Source organism: Pituophis catenifer, unplaced genomic scaffold (assembly GCF_029215685.1).
Source record: "Pituophis catenifer annectens isolate HBS135680 unplaced genomic scaffold, rPitCat1.0.hap2 SCAF_1, whole genome shotgun sequence".
NCBI lineage: Eukaryota > Metazoa > Chordata > Lepidosauria > Squamata > Colubridae > Pituophis > Pituophis catenifer.
The window spans coordinates 58,600,057-58,621,099 of record NW_027256881.1 but is presented as its reverse complement, the minus strand read 5'-3'; the positions used below and the strand labels follow the sequence as shown (position 1 = coordinate 58,621,099).

The window sequence follows — 21,043 nt, the reverse complement described above, 5'->3', positions numbered from 1 at the left end:
AAAGAGGCCAATTTCTAGGACCAAACCCAAAGGATAAATTCCAAGACAGTTAATTTGAAAATGGAAGTGGTGAGAAGGAAGGGGCACTCAGGTATAAAACAGGAGACATAGCAAGCAAACACAAGGTCAGTCAAAAAAAGGGCTCAGATATCTACACACTAATGCTCAAACTATGGGGAACAAACGGAGGATCTGAAGTCCTAGTACATGAAGGCAGATATAATAAACTTGGTGGGATGGAACCCATGATTGGAATATACAACTAGAAAAATATAATCAAAAGAAACTGACCCCACCAAAGAGGAGGAGGAGCAATTTCACTTTATATGTTTTTCCTGTGTTGGATGCAGAAAAAAGTTCAAAAGATGAGAGGGTGCAGAAACTTAAAAGAATAGATGAAAGCATGAGAAATAGAAATAATAAAGTAATATGAAGCAAATAACTTTGCTACACAAATCTTGTAGGATGCAACACTTAAAAATAATTATGTAATTAGCATCATTTGAATAGAAGGACCCTACACAGCCTTAAAAACAAAAATTACTAAAAAGAAATTGCTAAAGTTTTCTACACATGGCTATATATGCAGATTACAAGCAGTAGCTCTAAAGATTTCCATGACAAATTTAGTTTCTCTTTGGTTGTTTCTTATATGTTTGTATTTCTAATCAATGATCTTTTTCAAAGATTATGTAGATAAATTAGGCATCTTCCAATTGCACACATTCATGGATAGATTCAGGGTTTAGGCAGGGTTTAGGCAAGACTGTCAAAGGACAGTCTAGGATTTTTGCTTATCTTGCTGATAGCATCTTCTAAAATGCATCCATTATTTGCTACCACTTCCCACAGTGATATTTTTAAAAATTGGCTATTAAATTCATGTATAATCTTTTGACATTTTGAGTTAAAAGCTTTGTCTTTTTAGTGCCATATTTTGAAAGTAATTTTGAAATGCTGCATTTTGCATATTTCAGCTGCCATTTCTTTAGGTATCTTCTGTTAGAGCCTCAGAATTAGGTTCCTAAGGATATCTAGGAAGTAAGTATTCATAAACAAGTATTCAGTTACCATCTGGTTTGCATCAATGTTCTTCCTTTATCTCAACTGTTTTTTTCTGCCAGTATTTAAGAAGAACCATTTGTAAGCCACTCAGAGTCACCATATGTGAGTTGGAGGGCCATATAAATGTGTTTAATAAATTAATAAAACTGTAGATCTGGTACCGTTGATTTTTAACTTTGTAAATTTCCTGTGTATACATGTTTACAAAAGCAATTCCCTAGCTGAAGAAAGCCAATTGCCATCTAGAAGCCCTTTAAAATAATTGAGCTTTTAACTGAATGCTATCCAGCACTGAGGTACCAATATATTTATTGTAAAGGTATGAATCATTTGGCAATACTTTTATAATGTAGTTAACCTTGAAATGAAATTGCTTTTGTTTTGCTGCACAAAAGGAGGACGAATCTTAACTTATTGATCTGTTTCATTTTCACATGTCTGTCTGTGTATTAGGCTAAATTAGGCTAAAACTTAGTAGCCATAAATATTTTTTATTAACAGGAATATTAGTAGAATGCTGGTTATAGAAGAAAGTTCTCTTCCTCCCTCATAGTTGGACCAAAAGAAAATAACTAATGGAAGAGAGAATTGCACCTTTATAAATCTGCTAGTTGCTTATGGGTTTATCTGTCCCGTGTGGGATTCAATATATGCATAGAATGAAATAGAAGGAAGTTTTATCTCCTGCCCATTGAGCTGTCTTCTAGAAAATCACACCCACACAGTGGAAAAACACCTTCCAGTAGAATGAGAAATCTTCACTTAATGCAGCTTAACACTTTTGTTTCAGACTGAGGCCCATAGTTCTCTAACTACCTCACTCTTCCATTATGGAAAGCAATGGGTTGTTACTTTCTTGCCAATGTATTTGTAGACCATGGTCTATAATGTAGATTCTACCTACATGATGGGCTTCTGTCAAGAGATGGGGTCCACCTCATAAGGACTTGAAAGAATGTGTTTGGAAGACATCTCGCTTGATGAAAGGAAAAATACAGGCAAAGACTCTACCAGTCCTTATCCTGAAATTGTCCACAAGCACTATATCTCTTGCTTGCCTTATTGCTAAGGAGCAGTAAACTTCTTTAACACACCGCCTCAAGTTCCTGAGTGAGAGGCACGATGTAAATTTAATACAAAAAGAATGATTTCCTTTGGAGGCAGTATGATTTATATCTGCATAATTTTCTACCAGCTCGTTAAGAGGATAAATGCACATTAACATGGCCATGAAGGAGAAACCTTATATTTTATATATGAAATAGTCAATATACAGTTTCAGATTGCTATTGTTTATGTTCTAATCCATATATTTATTAAAAAAACTGCTTGAACTTGTTGGTAAGCAGTGATTTATATTACTAAGAACTATATTTGTGTAGAATATCTAGAGGCTCTTACCACAATAGGTAATCTTCATGTTTGTCACCTATCACTTCTTACTTCAAATTTGAACATTTTCTTGAATGCAGAGTTTTCTGGTACAGAATCCCACATCAAAATTTTCTGAATTTGAGTTGATGTTGGTACAGAAATAAGGCTAGGGATTCTGCTCTGAATCATTAGAATTTAAAGCTTTTCATAAATAGTTTTTACGTATGTTAGTAAAGGGCATAAAAATAATTAATTGCATGTTTGAAGGATATTATAGTAACACTTGTATTTATTATATGTTTTATTTTTCATTGAGATACCCAGAACTTTATTAGAATATAGAATTTGGTATATGTTTGCATGGCTAATCTTGCAGAGGTAAAATCTTCAAGATTATGATGAGATGAAATTGACGAAGTAGTTAATAAAGGATGATGTGTTCCTAATTAATCCATTGTGCCTATAGTTGAAAATTAATTGTGTTATGCAAATGTCATGTTAATTAAGACAGAATATGAGAGTACAATAAATCTTTTACAAAAAACTTTAGTTATGCTGGCAACAATAGGTTGATAGGTTAGTGATTTTCAGCCTACCAAACTCTCAATTTTTCAGTGATGCCTTGATGATTTACTTCTTACTATAAAATTAGGTTTTACAGCAGCCTTTCAGAAATGCCATTCTCCCAACAACATCTGAATCTGAATTCTGTAACTATATCAGCATACAAATGATTGGTTTATACATTTTATTTTTAACTATATCCAACCTGATCCTGAACCATAGTTTCACCACAGTAAAAGTCATGAAAATAGATTATATATTTGTGTTTATATCAAAATGGATTGTATAACTCCCAGTTTATTTGTTCAGCATAAGATTGCCTATAATTTTGAAATATTTCCAGCTTCTCAATTTTTTTTTTAACATGTGGGTAAGTGCTACCAGAGGCTTAATCATGTCATGATATGTGTTAATTAAGCCTTATACACTGTGGCACTTAAGACCACAATTGAATCCGGAATTTCCATTGCTAAAAGATGCGGTTGTAAACCAAGGCATCACATGACTGCATCGCTTAGTGACTGAAATTTAACATTCCCAGCTTTTTCTTATTCAAGAATTTTGAGTTATTAAGGAGGGGGAATCTCAAGTAAGGAGGCGGGGGCTGCCATAAAGGGAGTTGGGAAGGCCCTGGGAGACCTGGTGCAGACTGTGCATGAGTTGAGAGGTGCTGCAGTGCATTGTAAAACCACAGCTGGCCCAGCAGCACTTACGAGTGCAGGAGACTGCAACTTCCGTCACCTGCCACTCAGAAATGCCTTTTAAAATCCTACATTGCAGCCAGCCATACCAGTACCTTTGCCCATAGCTCCAGTTGCCTCCACAGCCCTGCGTTCCACAGGCTATGCTACACTCAGCTGATCTTTGCTGTTTTTCTCCTGCTATTCACACGTTAGCAGTGGGCACTGCAAGAGCTATAACTTTGGGCACAATTTGTACATTTTCATCATAATTTTGAACAATTACTGAACAATTGTTCATAAGTTGAGGGCTACCTGTAATTCTTTTTTCTTAATTTCTTTTCTTCCTCATATATATATATATATATATATAAAGTGTTTTTCTATCGAGGCACCTGGTCTACTCCAACATGTGGGAGGGAGTATACTGCATTCCTTTCATCTTTCAGCTCCAATCCAGGAGCCCTCAAGCAGTCGCATTGACGACAAACCATTTTATACCAAATTCTTTATCAGCGAAATATAAATTTTATATCTGTGTGTGTGTGTGTGTGTGTGTGTGTGTGTGTGTGTGTGTGTGTGTGATTTAATCTCTCTCCCTCCCTCCCTCTCCCCCCCCCACACACACACAGAGACAGAGAGAGCTGCCCATTCACACACAACTCAGAGCAGTGTACAATGTCAAATAACAACTTCCCAAAAACCATACAATTGAAAGGATTTTTTTATTTATATATATATTTAGTGTTTTTTCTGTCAAAGCACCTGGTCTACCCCAATATGGGAGGGAGCATACTGCTTCCCTTTCGCCTTTCAGCTCCAATCCAGGAGCCCTCAGGCAGTCGCTATTGCAACAAGTTATTTTGTATCAAATTTATATTTGCTGATAAAGAAATAAAGGGAGACTAGTATAGATCTATTTCAAGCTATTTAGCTCTCATCAGCTAGCCATACCCTTATTCGGATTCGAACTTTGCCCAAGTTTGAATCCGAGTATGGGTCTGGCTAGCTGATGAGAGCTAAATAGCTTGAAATAGATCTATACTAGTTTCCCTTTATTTCTTTATCAGCAAATACATCAAACAGGCCACACCACTGCCAGACTCAATGCCTTAGGAAAGAATCATACCTGTGATGGCTCCTAAAAGGCAGACAGAATCAAGACGTGTCAGATTTCAGTGGAATGCTGTTCCAAAGGACAGAAGCAATGACAGAAAAGGAATGTCTCGGGTTCCACTAGATGAGGCTGCTGAAGCAGTGGAGCTTGGAGCATGTCAGCCTTATAAGATCTTAAAAGTATCTGCATCAACATCAGCCAAGTGGTGTTTGTGTATGGCATCCATTGTTCTCCAAAGCAATATTAATAAAGCAATATGGTGGTATTGATGACAGTCATTTTTTTAGGTTAAATGGCTAAAATTTCTGTTTATAAGAAGCCTAATAAGATTTGAAAACTATTTAATCATTGGTGTTTTAAAATGTCAGTGTTTAGATTTTCATTAGTTTTATTGGCATTCACAGTGTTACATGAAAGTGCATGAATGATGTCTGCTATCTAAAAGGTTTCTTTACCCTGGTAGATTAACCCTAGTAATCAAGGCTTTGGTTAACTTTGAATTTTATTTACCAAATAAAAAGGAGAGGAGATGTTCAAAACCATATGGGAGTCATGAAGTTGGGGTTATTATATGTGGATCTTAGTCAAAATAAAGGTGAAACCGAAAGGAATGACTAGTGGAGAAACAGAAATAGCCTTATCACTGTTTATCCTTTCCTTTATCCATTCCCACAATATTTATGTTGTGATTCATGTAACCAATATTAATTATCCAAGAAATAGTCTTTTTCTAGAATACCACTATTGAAATGCTAATACTACTGGAATTAATTTATTGATTTCTATTTCTAGGTGGGCCATGCACAGATACAGCTCATGTTTCCTTAACCACAGCAACCAAAAGATCTTGTGATTCAGGTAAATTTTATTTTTAAAAGACTATATATTATGAAAGAATAATGTCCAGGTCACTAAGCTGTTCAACTGACCTAGAGAAAGATCTCATTCATAAAACCCTTATTTCTTCTATTGCAAGCCATCACATCTCATTTTATGCTATGTATTTAATAATTTACTAGTGAAAGTGAAAGTGATAGGGGAGGGCAAAGTCAGCAGAAACTAATCCTGCAAGTATTCCTACAGAAGCAACAATCATGTTCAACCAGCCCTATTCTTCCCTCTGGAGGAAAAAAAGATAAAATATGGACTTTATTAAAGCACTAATATTATAAGTTGCATTGCAACTTCCATAATCAAAAGGATACAAGTGCCTTATTTGTCTGATATTCATCTTCCCCAATGATGTAAACTGCTTGCTGGATAAAATGTTCCAGAAGTTACTTCTCATATTACTCATTAGGAGATGCATCATTAATTTCTGAATTCACCAGACAAACCATTCTTTGCAAGGTGAGGTAGAAAGCAATAATTTGTAGTGTCCTCCAATGTGGCAAAATAAATAATATGGAGTGAAGGATTAATTCCTTCATAACACATGACCTGATTTGGCAAGCCTGTAAATTGAAGGTAAAAGTGAAGTTTGTGCTATATTCAACCCCTTGTCACTACCTAGACATATTCATGTTGTTTTCTTCACAATACAAAAGTGGTTTGCATTCTTTTGGGATGTTTTTTGATTTTTCGTTCTCAAAGCCTTGCAATTTCCCATTCAAGTATTAACCAAGATCATCCTAGCATAGTTTTATAAAAATCCAAGGGATACATGATTACAGCTGTTGTGATAATTACCTTCTTTTTTTTAAATGCTGAAACCCAACAGGTAACCTTCAGTTAGCAATCACACAGAATTACATTCCCAGCAATTGTTTATGTTTAATGTAAACACAATAAAAATATATTATAGAATTCAAATTCTCCTCAATCTTCAACAAAATCTGAAGTTGATTGGAGTTGGGAAGTGTGATTTTGGGTCAATCATTCTCTCAGCCTAATACACTTTACAGGGATATAATAATGAAAATAAGAGAAGTATTAGGTATGTTCACCACTTTGAGTTATATATAAAAAGGTAGTATAAATATATAATGTCTTAATAGCCTATCTTGATTCATAATTATGCTAAGACGTGATACAGCAGCTACTCTAAGGCACTCCATATAATTCATGACAGAACTCTGTGAGGGAAGAATCCCCAAATGCTTATTTTAAAAGAATTTTAAACCCCCTTTCTCTGATAAACTGCATCATCTTGTAAGTGATGAAAATAAAAAATCCCTAAATACAGATTTATGAAACATCTGTATTAATGTCAAGATTTCTGTATTAATTTCAAAATAGTAAATTTAGTATATTTTTCAAATGCATAAGGATCTTTAGTATTCTAAAGCATTTCAAGGAAATGTGTTAACATTGAAACTCAGTACAGATTCCCTGGGCCTTTCTAGTTTTTAAGTAGTGCTGGAATTTAAACTGCTTCTGTTTATTTGGGGTCAGATGAGAAGGTGGTACAATCACTGTACAAAAATAAAATCAATATGTCATAGTTTTACTTCATTTGGTATTCATGAGATTGAATTGCTTTAAATCCATAAGGATTATGGCAATATACAAAGAAGATATATAGAGCCAGTTGGTCTAGTGATTAAGGCGCAGACTAGAAAGTAGGAGACCATGAGTTCAAGTTCCACCTTAATCATGAAAGCCAACTGGGTGACCCTGAGCCAGTCATACCCTTTAACCTCTCTCACCTCACAGGGCTGTTGGGAAAATTGAAAGAGGAAGATCCATTGGATATGTTTGCCACCTTGAGTTATTTATAAAAATAATAAAGGCGGGATGTAAATGAATAAATAAACAGCTCTTCCAAACTAAGTACAAATAATGGTAACTGACATCAGCCATCAAGATGTGGCAGAAAACAATGATAATTAACGTGGTCAGCTGGGGGAGGCAGGCACAGAAAGTAGTGGAATGCATGTCGGAGTTTATACACAGGCAAGTATGGCAGGATGGCAGAGCCTCATTTTCTGAAAGGAACTTGACAGGCCCAGCTGGGAAGGAGGCAGTGGGATAAAGCAGTGTTTGCACAGGGCAGGAGAAGCGTGAAGTCCTTACCTACAGGATGGCCTTCACCTAACAACCACAACCAGGACTAACAGACCTACTTTCACTAAGCAGTGTGGTCATGTGATGTTTCACCTCAGTTGGATTACTGCAATGCCCTCTACATGGGGCTGCCCTTGGGGTGCACCCGGAGGCTCCAGCTGGTCCAGAATGCGGCCGCGCAGGTTGTTACGGAAGCTTCCCGTTACTCCCGTGTAACACCTCTCCTGCGTGAGCTGCACTGGCTGCCGGTGGCCCTTCGGATCTGCTTCAAGGTGCTGGTACTTACCTATAAAGCCCTTCGTGGCATGGGCCCGGGGTACTTGCAGGATCACCTCCTACCGGCCTCCCACCGCCCAGTGCGCTCACATAGGACTGCCCTCCTCCGGGTGCCGTCGGCCAGACAATGTTGGCTGGCGGTCCCCAGGATGAGGGCGTTCTCTGTGGGTGCGCCGACCCTCTGGAACGGGTTACCCACCGGGCTCCGGACGGCCCCCAATCTCCGCACTTTCCGCGCCGACCTGAAGACATGGCTTTTTCAGCAAATTCCCTGATCTGCCGCAATGGTTTTAATTGTTTGGGGATTTTAAATTGCCCTGTTTTACCATTATTTTATTGTTATGCTGTTTTTATTCTGTGAGCCGCCCCGAGTCCTACGGGAGAAGGGCGGCATATCAAATTTCTTGGTTAATTTATTGAAATTAACTGTATGCTTAAACTTTTCCTGTTCCTGTTTTTTTATACAAAACCAGCAAAAGTTCTGTTAATATTATTATTCAGATAGACTATTGCTCTACAATAGTAAAACTCTTGCTTTTATTTAAAAAACACAAGTTAATTTCAAAAAGAAAGAAAAACAACAACAACCAAGTAAGTAAGTCCTGTTTGGTTGACCTTTAAGGTGCTGTTTAAGTAACTTTTTAGTATTTGACTGATGGAGGACACTAAATCTAACTATCCCTGTGCCTTCACTATTAGACATGGAGTACTAGTACAATAATGTAATGTACATCATCAGTCCTGTCAGTGACAGTACCCATTAATGACACTTTTTTTTCTTCCTCTGCTCAGTTCTCATTTGTACTAATGGAATGGCACATGAAGCAAAGCTGTAAATAAAAGTTATTACCTAATAGGTAGGCACTGAAGTGGAACGTACAGGAGCTGAGGCATAGAAACTGTATTACTGCTCATCAGCAATTATAAACAGGATAAAGTGTTTGGGACTTACACTGACATAGCAAAGACTATTTGATGCTAGGACATGATAATGGATCAAGGTAGCATGATGGATGTTGATGAAATTTACTGTCCCATCTTGCTGGCTGTTTCCAATATTACTTGTGCTTCTCTTTCTTATTTTCATATAATGGGGGGGGGGGGGGCAGAAGAGCTAGATTTTATCCAAAAGATGGAAAGATGGCTTATACATTGGATTAGATCACAGGAGTTGCATTCTCTTTACAGATAGAATATGTTATGTGAGCAAATCTGGACCTACATGATAGGTTTTTTTTCCCAATTGCCTTTCTTTTCACCCCTCCTTCCTTTCTCTAATGACTACTTAAAAGGTTATTTCAGTTCACCCTAACAGGTATTGAGAACGTGTGCAGTCACCTCTCACGTACCCTTTCTGCTAATTGTAGACGTTCTGCTGACAGGTGGAGTTAATTGGATAATACTCTGTACACAGGTATCACCCAGGACTTTAGCTAAGGATTATGGAAGCATTATACATACAGATACAGCAAGATTGGACAGGTCTTTTTTAAAGTCAGGATTGTATGCAATGGAGCGCATTTTAGGAAGTTAGTTAGGGAATTTAATGGCTGCCCAATTCCAAAAAGAGTCTGGGAGGCTTACAATATTTTTAAAAATACATAATTTAGAAGAAACATGACCATCCAGACAAAGCTACATAGAATGAACAATACTTGTATTTTTGAATGTTCAGAATGATTAATATGGAATCAAATTGTTCTGTAAATAAAAAAAATTAAAAAGGGAGAAAAGCTTTAGAATCCAGAGTGTTGGGCAATAGGACACTAGGACTAGACAAACTGTCACAATATAATGAACAAATGTTTATGTTTTCCAAGATGTTAATTGCAGGTGGAAAAACGAGAGAAAGGGGGTGGGGGGTCAAAGTATCAAAATCAGCTAGATGTCACAGCTCTGTGATTCACAATTAGTCTCACTGCCAAGGTGAAGATTGCAGTGTAACTGAATGTCTGCTAGGAGGTTTGGATATAGAGGAAAACTAAAAGCAGCATTACCTTTGTGCTAGCAAACATGAATTATTTTGGGATGTTATAGTGAAATAGTATGAGTAACAAGGAAAAGGAATTGTTGCCCATCTTCCCATTTTGAAGATTGGTAGGTATAGATGGGATCCCTTTTTTTCCTTTGCTTTTGCTGTTTAGGATTGTCCTTTAAACACAATTTATTCCTTTCTAGAAAAAGAAAATGCAGGGCTTCTGGAGGCTTGCAGTTTCCTTTTTAGCAAACCATCCATTTCCCTAAATGAAAAATATGTAAGGGTTAGGTAATTGGACATGATTGTTGGTACTAGGCAAAATTCAGAGGATAAAGTGCCATATGTGGGCATTGTATGCGAAACTCCAGCACTTGTTTAATTTTATGGGAAATTATGTCGGCTATAAATCCAAACTATGTGTTTTCAATTGCCATAATTTTATGTCCATTACATTTAGATTTTGATCTGTTTGTTAATTTTGATAATTTGCTAATTAATGTTACATGATGCATGTTGTACTGTAAACCTCGGAATCAGAAGACTGATTCTGAGCATTTATAATACATCATAATAGCATTTATGATGATAGATAGACAGATAGATAGCATTGGCATATAATTAAATTTCGCCCAGGATTAGGCTAATATTAGCATCTCCAAGCATGAAATTGAAATTCAGCCACATTGCTGGTTTCATCATAATATCTCAGTAAACATGCTGCAACAAATACTGAAGCTTTAAAGGTCACATCCTTTGCTTTCCAGTTGTACTAGATTAAATGTCTTTACTCCATTTTTTCTTTTGATTTTTTATTTAGCATAGTCTTGTTTTGTATTCCCAATTTCTAGGCCTATCATGGTTAATATATCATTGTTCAGCTGTTATTAAGCTCTTTTACTGAGGTATTTTTAAATCAATAGCATTATGTGGCATATTCATAATCAGTAACAAACATCACTTTCTTTATGACTATTTGTTTTATTTTATTTTATTTATTACATTTTTTGACTGCCCATTTTACCACAGGGTAACTCTTGGCAGTTTATAATATAAAAAGCTAAAACAATATAAATAAAATATTACAAAATACAACTATATAAAGTACAAAATATTTTGCTAGGAACTAGCTTAAAAAAATCTATACAAACTTTTCCTTGTAAAATTACTTTACTGGCATAGCCTTTCTCATTGCAGTAGTTCAAAATATCATTATCATTAGTTTATTTAAAATGCAGGGTTCTAGTTCTTCATAGGAAAAGAACTAGCTATGTTGATAATGAAGATGGAAGTGTAATAGAGAACAGGAAATAGTGTAAACCGGGAATACCAGAAATACTAATACAATCTGTCATGCAAAAATTTCAGTTGCTACATAGCTATAGCAGCAGTGGTAGGTTTCAAAATTTTTCACTACTGGTTCGGTGGGTGTGGCTAGGTGGGGGGGGCATGTGACTGAGTGGGTGTGGCCAACTTGACATCACTCACGCCCACTCAGTCACATAACACCCTCACCTAGCCACGCCCACAGGAAAAGGTAGGAACATTTTTGGGATTTCCACCTATCTACCTCCGCCCTCCTTTTGCCAGTTGCCCCCATTTCCCCTCCTTCAACGTCCCTGGCCCTAGCCCCACTTCTATTGCCTCTTTGTTCAGGCTGCTTACCTTGCACGGTGACCAGTCCAGAGTCCAGAAGGCAAGTTGACCGGAGTTTTCGGCAGCTCCCAGCCAGCCGCCACAGCCAGAAAATGGCTGTCAAAGAGTCCGTGGCTGGCTGCAGGCTGCTGAAAAGTACCAGAGGTCGCGGAAAAAGCTGCTGCCGTCGCCGCCATGTTCTTCGCACATGCGAATCCCATTGGACTTGCAAGGCAATGGGATGTGTGTGCACGAAGAACATGGTGGTGCCGAACATGGCGGATGAGCAGCAACTGGGGAACCAGTTCAGGGCATGGCCAGCCGGCCATCGCTACCAGTTTGGCAACCTTGGCCAAATTTCCTCCAACAGTTCGCACAAACCAGCTGAATAGCAGATAACTAGATCATAACTTCTATAAATCTGCCATGGTATATTTGTAATTCCTGGCACTTATAAAACAGTTATTTAATATATATATATATTATATGTATGTATGTATGTATGTATGTGTGCATGCATGCATGCATGCATGCATGCATACATACATACATACATACACATATACATATATATACACACCCCGGAGAGAATACTAGAAAAAGAAGGGGTATCAGAACTCTCCATTTTTCACCAGCTGTTTTCTCCAAAACAAAATTGAATGAATCAAAGTTTTGTTATAGAAAATGCTGACAAACACATAAATTTTGATAAAACAAAGGAGATTATTGTAGATTTTAGAAAGAGCTAGCATAGTTATACTCCACTCAGTATCAAGGATGCAGCTGTAGAGGTGGCCAACAGTATTAAGTATTTGGAGGTGCAGATAATTAACTATCTGAATTGGTCTCTGCACACATCATCCTTAGTGAATTATGCAAACCAGCGTTTGCATTTCCTGCATCAGATGAGGAGAGCACGTTTCTTCTTCTGTCCTGGCCACTTTTTACAGAGGCACAATTGAAAGTGTTTTAACAAACTGCATCACTGTTTGGCTTGGTGGCAGTAGTGCGTGAGATAGAAAATCCATACAGAGAGTGGTTAGGACAGCCAAGAAGATTATAGGAAGCTCGCTTATCAGCACAATGTGCTTAGAGATCAACGTATTGTAAGAGATCCCACACACACACTTTACGGCAGCGGTTCTCAACCTGGGGGTCGCGACCCCTTTGGGGGTCGAACGGCCATTTCACAGGGGTCGCCAAAGCCCTCTCTCGCCCCCCCCACGCCTTCACTCACCCTCACCCTCTGCCTCTGTTGGATCGCCCGGTCGCCGTTCGCTTACCCCGCCCACTCCCAATCTATTGCTGCCTCCAGAGTCCCAGCTGATGGCTAGAGGGAAAAAAACCTTTAAATTCTTGCCGCGGGGCTTCAAAGAGCTAGCTGCAAAGAGGTAAATTCCTGGAGCAGATTTTTTTCCCCCTAGCTGTGCTGAAAAAGCGAAATTGAAAGTAAGCAGGCTGCAATGTGACAAAATGAGGCAGAGAGATTTTTTTTTTCGTTTTCCTCACCAAAAAAGGTAGGTGCAAAACTTCAAACAATGGGAAATTTAGGGCAAAAGAGGAGAGTTCAAGATTTTAAAACACAAAAGAAAAAAAGCTCGTATTTAACTAGGGAATTGTAATAATTGAGATACTATTAATTGTATATTGTGTTGAAAGCAGAAATGGTTAAGTTGTGGTTTGGAGGAATATATGGGGGAAATTATTTGGTTTATTATTATTGGTAAATATAATTAATTGATTTGTAAGAAATTGGATTGCATGGAAATAATTGGAATATTCATGTTCATATTGATTAATATACAAAAAAGATAGTTATATAACTAATTGATTTATATTAAAATGTTGAATTTGTATTAAACAACTGTATTACATAATTAACCAATGTGAGGATGGATATAAAAATAGATGACAATGCGAAGGGGTATAATATAGAATAGAAGGGAAAAATTGAATTTGATTAAGATTAGAGATGAGGATGAAGGGTAATACTGTTTTTTTAAAAAAATAGATGAGGAATAAATATGGTAAAAAGGAAATATAGAAATTGTAAATTTAATTGAAATGATTAAATACTGTGTTGGAAGAAATATCCTTCTGGGTTCTGCTCCAAGTGGGGAAAAAGACACTGGAAACATGGAGGCTGTTTGGAAAGATGGTTTAATGGTGGACAGGATCACATGGCTTGATGGGGCCCATTGTGTTAGTTTCTGTTGCTATTATGTTGCAAATGTCCTTTGATCCTTTGACAAAGGATTGACTTTCTGCCTCTGGCCCATTAACAAAGGGTGGGGGGCAGGAAGGTGGGAGCTGCTTTGTCTGTAAAAATGCTTCTCCATTTCTCATCCAGGTAGGGAAATATAATATTCTGCCTTTTTAATATTTCCCAAAATATTTCATTCTTCTAGGAAAGGGGTGGATGCTAACCTCCTACAACTGTTAAATTTGTGAACCGGCCAAATACTCTGTTCAAAGAAAATACGTTGTATGTTTGTATGTGTGTTTCTAATTATTGCTATTTATTGCTATTTGTTCTCTTTTATTCTTTAAAGTTTAACAATTCATTCTTTATCTTAATATCTTAATATTTGTTTGGGGTTGGCTTTCTTCCCTTTCATCTTTTTTATTGTACAGCAATCTTTCTCCTCAAACCTACCACCTCTGTCTTTTCTTTCTTACTTACTTTCTCTTCCCCCCCTCTTCTTTTTCTCCCTACTTCCTCTTTCTTTCTCTTTCTCCTCCTCTCTTCCTCCCTCTCTTACCTTCACTCCTACTCTAATTTCCCTTCCCTTCCTTCATCCCTCTCTATTGCTGTATCCTTTTATGCATATGGACTACTCAGAGGGCTGAAAAAGTTATTTTTGACTGGTCCTTGCACTTTTGACCAGTCCTCGAATTTACGACTGTCCTCACATTTTACGTTTTTTGCCCTATCTTATACCATGTTGAAGAGAAGCAGTTGTGAAATGAGTGACATGGTTGTTAAGAATGCTGCATGGGCATAAATGTGAGGATGGTCATAAGTGTGAGGACCACTCAAAAGTGCGAGGACCTGTCAGAAATGACTTTTTTCAGCCCTCTGAATAGTCCCTATACATATAGCCATGGCCACCCGGTCACATGACCTCCAAGCCACACCCACAAAATAAGCCACGCCCACAGAACCGGTAGTAAAAAAATTTAGAACCCACCCTTGGTTGGGGGTCACCACAACATGACCCCGGCATTAGGAAGGTTGAGAACCACTGCTTTACGGTCTGTTTCTGTTGCTCGCCTCTGGGAGGTGGTTTTGAAGTATTTCTAGCAGGACTACCAGATTCTGTAACAGCTTTGTTCTCTATGCCATCTGTCTGGTAAACTCGCTAGATTTGTTTTTTGTCACTATGTACATGTATATTTAATGTATGCCAATAAGTGTACATTCAAAGTGAAAATAAAGTTATTCTATTCTATTCTATTCTATTCTATTCTATTCTATTCTATTCTATTCTATTCTATTCTATTCTATTCTATTCTATTCTATTCTATTCTATTTTATTCTATTCTATTCTATTCTATTCTATACTAACACAAACTTAATTCTCTTCTTGCTATTTATCACAGCACTGGGATGAACATTCCAAAGGGTGGGAGAGAAGGGTGAAAAACAAAGCTGAAATAAAATTGTAAGACATTCATGATCATGTGATTTTTTTTTTCCATTTAGCAATCAGATCGCTTAGTAATTGAATAAAGGTCCCAACTGTGATTGCAAAACTAGGAGTACCTTTGTGCTTTTTTGACTATGTCCTATTATTCTAGGGCTGCCAGTAGATCAAACTGTAACTACTTTTTGCTTCTGAATTCTAGCTTCTTTAATTACCATCAACATCTTTCTTCTGCTGTCTATACTTGCTACATAAAATTCATGATTGTGTTATTTTTGATGACTAAAATTCCTTTTTTAAAAATAGCTAAAGAACTGTGGCAGCAGTGATGTTTGAAAGTTCATTAGTTACTGCCCTTAGTAATGTTTGCACAGTCAATTGCGTTCAGAAATGTCAATCTCTCAGGCTATATGTCTTTTATAATAAAAAAAATCTTGTGATATGCCTCAAATGCTGTCATGTCCAAGATTAAACTAACTGCAAGATTTTCCTGGAAATGAAAAACTATAAGGATTTGTTCCTTCCCCAATAATGGGTTGGGTTTTTGTGTTGTGTTGTTTTGTTTTTGTCCTCTTTATTTACATATTCTTTTGTTTGTATTCTACTAGTTTTCCTGAGAAGAACAATTCTTACTATTTCTTCCTTTTCAACCAGTAGAAGAGCCTGCATCCATAATTTATATAAATCCTTTTTTTCCATATCTATATTGAGATTACAAATAGTGTCACAATGTTTCTATTTCCATACCTTAGTAGTCATCTTCTTTTTTATTCATTTATTTTTAAATTTTATACTCTGCTCTTTACCTTCAGATTACACATGGGGATACTATACCAAAAAGAGTGAAAAGAAAGGAATGGGCTAAAATTTACTGTAGCATGCTCAGCATGGCTTGACCTTATCTTGCTCAACCGACCACCTACTGCTTTTCCATTGGGAGAAAATTTAACTGAGGGCCTTGTGCCCAGTCCTTCCCCAAAACTCAAAATTTCTCCACTAATAACTTATCTCCTCTTTCCCTCTGGGGTTTGGGATGAGTTTTCGAAAAATTTAAAAACTAGAAACATTTTATATCTGATACTTTCCAGATAAAAATGTTCCAAGGCCTTGGATAACAATAGAGGCATTTTCTCTTGAAGCAGTTATATCATAAAAATGTACCTATGTATATTTGTGTATTTTTATGTTTTGTCTAATTATAAAAGCTCTCTATTTTTTATTTTTTATTTTAATGAAACCAAAAGAAAGGAAAGGTTTCTTGTCATCATCAACTTCCCCCGAACTGGAGGTTTTCCCTACCATTTAAAAACAAAAGTGAAATACATTGTTAGGGCCATATTATAGGAAATTTTTATGATTAAATGTTGCAGTTCTGACTTGAAACAGCCATCAGTAAAATGAAACAATGTTTTCACCATATATTTGTATGTATATATAACAAGAAAGTTGTGAACCATGAATAGAATCTAGTTACTGTCTTCTAATATTTATGCAAGAAATTGGATGGATGGATTTCTTTTAAAACAAAGAGACTAGTGAAATGGAATCTGTTACAACATGAAAAAACATGTAATTCATAGGATTCCTTTAGAGTCTATTATTTTCTCTGATCAAATCCAGTTTAATATAATAAACAATGTAGAACATACATCTGCAAAAAATATTTACCCAAAAATTGCAAACAAGCTCCTGTATATATTTAATGTTTAGGTTCTTGGTTGGAATTAGAAGAATAATGTTACTGATTGTTCACTCAGTAATTTGTTGCTACAAAAATAGAAAAATAGAACCTTTTAATATGTGATGATTTTATTATGCTGGTGCCATAAAAATTACAGTATTGAGAGAAAGTTTCTGAACCTTTTATAACTTTATATCCTGTTTCTCTCCAAAATAAGACTTCCCCTGATAATAAGACCAATTGGGCTTTTAAGCGCATGGCAATAAGGCCAAGCGCTTATTTCAGGGTTCAAAAAAATATAAGACAGGGTCTTATTTTCAGGGAAACACGGTAAATCAGTACCTATCTACTTACAATGTGATCTGAAGTTAGGGTTTTCATGTAATTCTAGTACATACTGATTTGAGGTGTTTCTAACTAATTTTATTTCACCCAATATTTTTCTTGATATCTCTGTCAATTTTCTCTAAAAGGCTTTGCCTCACTCATAGTATTGTTGAATGAGAGACTGGAAGCTGGCAGAGTTAAGGTATCTGTCATAGTAATATCTGTTCTTTCCTCTTGAAATCAGAATGAAGGAGCACCCAGTAATTCAGAGTTATTTTAAAGTACCGTATTTTCCGGCGTATAAGACGACTGGGCGTATAAGACGACCCCCGACTTTTCCTTTTAAAATATAGGGTTTGGGCTATACTCACCGTATAAGACTACCCCTCTTCCAACGCACACCAAATAAAAATTAAAAAACATCAACTGGCTCACCCACAATGTAAAAGCAGCTGTACTAGACCCATAATGGCCCCTGCAACAAGCAGGAAACACACACAGCCACAAAAAGCCCAAAAAAACAACTTTCATACTTTACACACACAAAATTCCACATAACAGCTTTGTGAGATTTTGTGTGTTTGTGTAGTTAGAGTGAAACACTACAGAAACACACTAAATCTCAGAAAGCTGCACAAATATTATTTTTATTTTTATATGAAAACTAAATTTAAAACTTCCTAAATTTTAAATGGCTAGGTCTAAAAAAGAACAACTAAAAAAAAACCCAATTAACTATTTTTTGAAAGCTCCCAAAGGGGAAAAAAAACTTACCCAATACAACAGGGGTCTCCAACCTTGGCAACTTTAAGACTTATAGACTTCAACTCCCAGAATTCCTCAGCTAGCTTTGTTTTGCTGGCTGAGGAATTCTGGGAGTTGAAGTCCACAACTCCCTGCCTGCTTGATTGCAGGCAGGGAGTTGCTTACTGATGGAATGGATTCGGGCAAGCGAAGCAAGGCAAGCGTTGCGACTAGCAGCTAAGGTAAGCAAGCTGGAGGGGGAAAACTTTTTTCCTTTTACAGGCTCTGGCAATCCCAGCTGCGTTGCCTGATTGGCAGGCAACTCAGCTGGGATCGTCAGAGCTTGCAGAGCCACGTAAAAGGAAAAAAGTTTTTTCTTTTTACATGGCTCTGGCATCCCAGCTGAGTTGCCTGATTAGCAGGCAAAGCTGGGATCGTCAGAGCTTGGATCGCCAGAGCCATTTAAGGCTCGTCAGAGTCTTTCGGGCTGGTCTGCCTGGTTATAGGAGAACGACACCCGGCGTATAAGACGACCCCCGACTTTTGAGAAGATTTTCATGTGTTAAAAAGTTGTCTTATACGCTGGAAAATACGGTAGATTTATTTCCTGTGGCAAAACTGGAGAAACTAGAGATCCATTTAATTTAGCTTATAGAATATCATTGTAAGACTGTGTCAATCACCTCTTCTGAACATAGACAAAAGGAACACCTACGTCTTTAAAAAAAATTATATGCTCACATATTTCACTATAGTAAAAATGGCAAGATGTGTGTGTGTCTGTGAGAGAGAGAGAGAGTAGTAAGTTTGAAAATGCTTTCTTGTATTCTAATTATCTACAGACTAATCATCTTTCAGTCAAAGTTTTGCAAAGAAATGTGTTTTCCTGTTTATTTCTTATTCCATGAAAGAAAGAGTACAAATAGTTTTTAAAACACACAGTAATTAATGACAAGTTTTAAGGAGATCCTTTGTGTCTTTTAGATAAATAACAGCATAGAGATGTTGTGTTTGGCTTTTCATGCCTTTGTATAATCATTTACATTTAGATTGTTATCCTCAAAGAAAGGAGGAAGCGCAGTATGGTGCTTTCATCTGTTTTTGGTTATTGGAGCTACAGCTAATGCACTGTACCCTAAAAAATTGTTCTCCTGCTTAGGCAGGAAAAGGCTGAATTTGTGTTAAATTGTTTTTCATCAAATGCAACATTGGTTTGCATGGGGACAGTGGAAATGAGATTGTATGTGAGAATCTATAAACAAAGGCTGTAGTTGTTAGATTAATGCATTTCTCTATGTGTCATAATCAAGTCAGTGGCTAATTTGTTTTGCATTTGATTTCTGAACTTAGGAGACCCAAAGTTTTTTTCTATTTTTTATGTTTCAAAAAGTGTGTGCAAACCCAAATAGAAAGGAGCATACTATTTGCATTTTTTAAGTTGTACATAATTAATGACAACTGTGGCTGAAGTAGAACTCCTACTAATGCTGCATTCCAAATGTTTCCCAAAACTAATAGAGTCACAGGTGGAGAGCGAGCCTTCTCCTGAGAAGCGGCCACGGTTACTGGAGGATGGTCATGATAGACCTGAAGAAATCAGCCGTTCCAAACAGAAGAGCAGACGCAGGTGTTTCCAGTGCCAAACAAAATTGGAGCTGGTACAACAAGAGCTGGGATCATGTCGCTGTGGTAAGGACTGATAGACAGAGTTGAACTAAGATTTCTTTTAATGTCCCACCCAGTGAGGAATAATATGAGCTACATTGTAGTAGTAAAGAAATGATAGCAAAACCTGCACAATAACTTTAGTAGATTAAATAGCAATAGCACTTAGACTTATATACCACTTCACAGTGCTTTACAGCCCTCTCTAAGCGGTTTACAGAGCCAGCATATTGCCCCCAACAATCTGGGTCCTCATTTTACCCACTTCAGAAGGATGGAAGGCTGAGTCAACCTTGAGCTGGTGAAATTCGAACTTCCAAACTGCTGGCAGCTTGCAGTCAGCAGAAGTAGCCTGTAGTATTGCATTCTAACCACTATGCCACCATAGCTCATCTGACAACCTTGTTACTGTCATAATATTTTGTATGTAAACAAGGAGATTATAGATTTATTTTACTTACGGAGTTAGCTATTTATATGTAGCAAACTATTGAAGTGCCTTATTTTGAGTGACAGTTCTGAGTATCCTCTTCTGTCATTAGATATAGCAGTCATATGAAGCTGCCTTTTTTCCAAATTCTAGATCATTATTTATTTTATTTATTTATTTATTTATTTTGTCGCATTTCTATGCCGGCCAACTCCCAAGGGACTCTGGGCGGCTTACAATTATTATTGTTCTAACAATATCTTCCAGGGATTCCAGACTGACATTTTCAGCATTCTAGATAGTAAATTTGCAATTTTGTTAATACAAAGCATGTATTATTCCCCTGAGCTAAAGTCTCTTCCATAAGCCTTTTTAAAATCTTATGTCCAACCCAGAGGGTCATCATACATATAAAGGTTCCACTGCATCTACCTGAGCCTCCATCTAAAGATTTCTTTAAGTACTTGGTTCAATGAAGGACATAAATCACAGGATCTCTGTGAGGTGTTCCATGGCATCATGCTTCTTCACTGAAATGGGAATGATCAAGTACAGTGAATTATCATGAAAAGAAACTAGGAGTAATTCATACCATCAGAACATTATATTAACTTCTTTTGTTGCAATTTGAATTCCATATTTAGTTCTTTCAACATTTATTCATCTTGCATCTATAAATTGTTATATTCTATTATAGAACTAAAACCAAACACCATTATTAATTCATGAAACATAATATCTCTTAGTAGTGCTACTTTTTATGTTCAAGATTCAGAATGACCAAACTATTCTATGGTTGAGAAAGTGTCACATGTATCTACATACTTGAAAGTAGAGGTGGGTTCAACTTATCTTTA

At 36.8% G+C, this 21,043-nt stretch overlaps 1 protein-coding gene across 2 annotated transcripts in view; it reads left to right on the top strand.

Moving 5' to 3' along the window:
- The window catches only part of ZFAND3 (zinc finger AN1-type containing 3), a 110,009-nt gene that overhangs the window by 69,587 nt on the left and 19,379 nt on the right, over nt 1–21,043 (top strand). For both annotated transcript variants that reach the window (XM_070932457.1, XM_070932455.1), the window contains 2 exons: nt 5,593–5,658; nt 19,610–19,780. In XM_070932457.1, the coding sequence (XP_070788558.1) occupies nt 5,593–5,658; nt 19,610–19,780 (237 nt within the window). The remainder of the gene's footprint in view (nt 1–5,592; nt 5,659–19,609; nt 19,781–21,043) is intronic.